At 58.9% G+C, this 4,672-nt stretch overlaps 1 protein-coding gene across 1 annotated transcript in view; it reads left to right on the top strand.

Annotated features, from left to right (window-relative positions):
• Window positions 1-75: 75 nt before the first annotated feature.
• Window positions 76-4,672, top strand: part of VOLCADRAFT_101238 (uncharacterized protein) — a gene marked incomplete at both ends in the record, with an annotated part of 7,201 nt that continues 2,604 nt past the window's right edge. The window contains 7 exons of the mRNA XM_002959676.1: window positions 76-627; window positions 724-865; window positions 902-1,264; window positions 1,444-2,106; window positions 2,295-2,345; window positions 2,851-4,013; window positions 4,474-4,659. Coding sequence (XP_002959722.1) covers window positions 76-627; window positions 724-865; window positions 902-1,264; window positions 1,444-2,106; window positions 2,295-2,345; window positions 2,851-4,013; window positions 4,474-4,659 — 3,120 coding nt within the window. The remainder of the gene's footprint in view (window positions 628-723; window positions 866-901; window positions 1,265-1,443; window positions 2,107-2,294; window positions 2,346-2,850; window positions 4,014-4,473; window positions 4,660-4,672) is intronic.

The raw sequence follows: 4,672 nt of genomic DNA, 5'->3' as shown, positions 1-4,672 counted from the left end.
TGAAGCTGGGCTGTTTACAGGCGTCAGTTCGGTACTGTAGGACTGTATTACGACTGAAGACGGCTTTTGTCAGTTATGGCTGACCGACCAAATGATCCACCCCACCAAACTGGGGCTCGCAGTCGTGAGCGCCTGGGCACACTGGCTGGTGGCCTGCATTTTAGAGGGATACTTGCGTCGAACACGCACCTCACTGTGGATGCAGCACAGTTGCGGGATGTTCGTCTGGATCCGGGCAGGGCTGCAGAGCAGCAGCGGGACACGGCTGCACGAGCTGCTGCCCGTCAAAACCCGCAGTACAGGGCTGCGGAGCAGCAGCGGGACACAGCTGCACGAGCTGCTGCCCGTCAAGACCCGGCTTACAGGGCTGCGGAGCAACTGCGCCGCCGAAATCCGGAGTGCAGGGCTGCAGAACAGCAGCGTAACACCGCTGCACACGCACAGGCCCGTGATCAGGTGCATGCAATACAGCTTCCGCAGGCCAGCTTGCTTGAGCGTTTGCGGGACCTCATGCGGTTTCCCTGCTTGCACGAGGGCCACCGCCCTGCACTGCCTGATTTTCTGGAGGCCATTCCGGAAGGGTGCGTGCAGGATTTGCCCCACGGTGAACTCCCGGTGGAGCGGCAGGTACCATACGAAAAACACCTGCATCTTGCAAGCAGCATGGCAGCCGCGTTGCATCGGCGCATGCCTTCACGGGTGTGTGCCATCTGCTCTGAACAGTGTTCGGAAGACCAGTCAGCACTTCGTGCCTGGGTGGACATTCCCAACGTGGACATTTTACGTGCCGACATCATGTGCACTGCTGCCGTGCCGCGTCATGCACATACCCTGGCTTGGCGGCGCATGCCCTGCACTGCCCAAGGTGCTGCACTGCCACCGCCAGATCCGGTTTTGCCAGCTCGGTATCGTATCAGCAGATCCGAGCGTGGCAGTAGTGGTGGCGCCGGCACTGACGCCGATCCAGCGGCATTCGTGGATGAAGATGCGTTGGCGGTTGACAGTGATGGTGCAGGTCATGGGGCTAATGAGCCGGATTCACCGGCAGGTACTGCAGTGGACACAGCCCCGGTGCAGGTGCCACCGGAATTGCAGCCATACCCACCACGGGTGCAGCCACGACCTTGCCTCGAGGATCCACGGAGTGTGGAGGTGCCATTCTGCATGCGCCTTGATGCGGACTTGCCAAACCGGACCATGTTCCGTGACGATGCTGGCCCTGACCGATTCACTATCTGCACCTCTTGCGAGAAGGCACTGACGGGTGAGCAACTTCTTTGGCCCGTCTACATGTGCTGTCCTTTTTCCGTTTGCTCATGCTGTTGTGCACCTTTGATCCGTCGGGCTGCCTGATTTGTATGGGCGAGATGCCCCATCTGGGTCATACACGTTGTCATTAAACCCTGCCTAACCGCTGCCCACCTGTCGCCACTCTCATTGCAGCACGCCGAGTGCCTGAAGCGGCTCTGGCGCGAATCGATCCAGGCGACGTGCCATCTACAAATCACCTGGGCGACCCGTTGCCTGCACCCACGTTTGTGGAGAGTCAGCTGTTGGGCCGGGGCCGTCTCATGCAGCAGCTAATGATTGTGCATCTCGCGGGCCGCCCCCCCGAGGTGTTGCCGTGTGCCGTTCAGTCACATGGCATTGCAGTCGTAAACCCCGACCCCAATATGCTACGAGGCCAGCTGCCCGCACGTGTTGCGGATTTGGCAGGCGCCTTCACGGTGGTGTGCGTGGATCAAGTCCGAGACCGACAGGACTTGCTGGATCGCGTCCGCCGTGCACCAGGCCTGAAAGTTCGAGGCAACGTCATCGTCGCCTGGGTGCGTTTCCTTCAGCATAATGACGAGGATGAAGGTGCGGTGGACGAAGAAGCTCTACAGGAGTATGAGCGTATGGGATGTGTTGCACGAGTACCAGAGGCACTGCTGCACTCCGCAATCGGTCCTACGGATCCAGAAGTCGCTGGTGTACTGCGGAGTACGTTCCTGCACGACCGTACCGGCGCTGCTGGTGTACGACAGCTGCAGGAGACGTTGCAAGGAAACGTTGCTGGTGAGATCATTCAGGGCGGTGGCGCTTATGGATCACCGCTTGATACAGGTGCGACTTTTCATGGGGTAAATCAACGGGGTTCACAGACGGATGCAAAACTGTATTATGCTGTGTCGATTGCAGCTAAGGGGGCTACAAGCCTACATGCGTTCCTTTCCAGCTGACGGAATTATTTCCACCTGCTTCACGCACATCCTTCCAACATTGCTATTTCTGTGCTCCTACATCTGTTATAGGTCCTGACGGGCCCACGGCCGGAACAACTGCCTCTGACACTCGTATGGCAGGTATGTATGTGATGGATACGGTACGAGCTGTCCAACCTGGTGGGCTGGTACGTGCACGACTGTTTCTCCGCACCTATTACGCTGTCGTATTGTACGGCCTGTATGTACCTGCAAGTTTGAACATGCTACGACTGCTGCTGTATGTGTCGTCCGGGCATGTTCGTCCACCTGTCGGATTCCGGACCATTAACTATTATGTTTCTTACCACCTCATCATCTGCGGTGTATGCACAACCGTGCCTATTTTCCACTATAGATGCTGGTGCTACGGGCTTAGCGCCTGTCGCGGTCGTCGTGCGCCAACCAGCTGATCCTGGTCCTCTCCGGGGTAAGTGACAATCTGCAAATTATCCTATTAGTCCTATTTGTTCTGTTTGTCCTACTATATTCATCGACTGACTTTGGCACGTCCTGTGCATACGTCACGAGTATCATTCCAGTGCTGCACCATTTGCCCGTCTGGCATGTTAACCTTATGAATATCCACCCCCTCCACCCAACGCAGCTGATGCCGATCTGGGCGTTCCGAATGAACTGGAGGTGGTCCTTCCGCAACCAGCTCCTGTTCCGACGGACGGCAGCGACTTTGATAACCGGCCCAATGTGGTGCATGACCTGCTCACCGGGCGTGCACGTCTCGCATTCGCTGCTGGCGGCCGTGGCGCTCAGGTCCTGGATGACCGCCACCCAGCCATCCTTAACGTCTGCTTCCCGGTCTCGTTTCCATATGGTTTGTCCGGACAGCGGCCACCGGGTATGTCGTTCGCCTCATATTGCAGCCACCTTGTACGGCGGGTGCCACGGTCACAGTTCAGCAGCAACTTAATGCTGCTTGCCCGAATGTATGATATCAGCGTGCGGCAACAAAGCATGGCGCAGGTAGGAGTGGCCCTGCGCATGCGACCACGACTGGGTGGACCAGCGGCACGGGTACCGAGGGATGTGGTACGCACCATGGCGGACATCTTGGTGCTGCCATACCGTCACGCCCAGCGACGGCAGCTGCTGTCGCAGCAGTCGCCCGTGGTGCGTGCCCTCCTGGATGGCGCACGTGCCAGCCTCCTGCAAATCGACCTTACAGATACCTACTATAATGGTGCAAAGGCCATGATGCGTGCGGCTGCCCTTACCATCGGCTGGCCACCATTGTTCTTCAATCTCAACCCGGCGGACATGCATGCTGGCTGCGCTGTTGTAGCCTCTGGTCAGCTTATAGAGTTCGACGACGCCGGTCGTCCGACCCAGATCAGCAGCACGGTGGACAAGTGGCGCCGCGTCAAAGAAGACCCGCACAGCTGCGCGGCACTGCTCATCGCCACAAAAGAGGTGTTGGTGGAGCAGTTGTTTGGCTTTGCACCTGGAGCAATGCGGCAGACTGACCCTAACTGCTTCTGTGGGGTCGTATTCGAGGTAGTCGTCAAGGTTGAACAGAGCGGGCGATTGGCGCTACACTTGCATGGAGTCGCACACCTCGAGTGCTTCGCACTGGACAACCTTCAGGCGTTATTCTGTGGACCCAACTGCCGAGCTCTGGCGCTTGCATACGCGCTGTGCGAAATGTGGTACCCCTCGCCATACTATGCTCCGACACCGGACAGTGGGACACAGCCTCTGGTCATGGGTATGTCTGATGCGGAAGCGCAGCAGCACGGTCTACCCGTGCCAGCAGTGCAGGCGGACTGCCCACCTGCAGCATACAACTTCGAACGACTGGCGGGGTGTGCAAACGGCGGACTGCCGCCTCCATCGCGACATACCGCCTGCCGTGCCCATCACGCTGCCGTCATACGCAGTACCCTCACCCACAGCCACAGTTCGACGTGCAAGCGGCATGGCTGACGGCATGGCTGGCTGGCTGGCATGGCTGACGGCTGGCTGGCATGGCTGACGTGCAAGCGGCATGGCATGACTCATCCGCACAGCCTTTCAATGGATCGGTACCACCGGCCTATTCTTGCTGCCCCGCCTGGCACCCAACCTCGTGCCACACATGCCTGCCATTGCCCTCGCCTTCGGCTGCAATCATTTGATGTCCCTGGCCTGCGAAGTCGACCGGGAGTACACAGCTGACATCGCTGCCCAACTAGCGCATCCTCCCAACGAACACGGTGACTGCTCCCTCCTACAGCCCGCCATTGACCGCGCCCGTGACGCCGCGTACTACAGCTCTAAGTACACTGCAAAGACGATTGAACGCAGCCAGGCGCACCTCACATGTGCCGCCGTGGGCCGTGTACAGGACTTCATGATGGCAGGTCACCGACCCAGCGCCACCGGTGATGGACCCAGCACGTTCGGCAACCTGTGTACCGTGGTGCACCGCATGA

This window comes from Volvox carteri (assembly GCF_000143455.1).
Source record: "Volvox carteri f. nagariensis unplaced genomic scaffold VOLCAscaffold_536, whole genome shotgun sequence".
Taxonomy (NCBI): domain Eukaryota; kingdom Viridiplantae; phylum Chlorophyta; class Chlorophyceae; order Chlamydomonadales; family Volvocaceae; genus Volvox; species Volvox carteri.
Note: the sequence above shows the minus strand (reverse complement) of the source record. Positions and strands in the feature narration are given on the sequence as shown.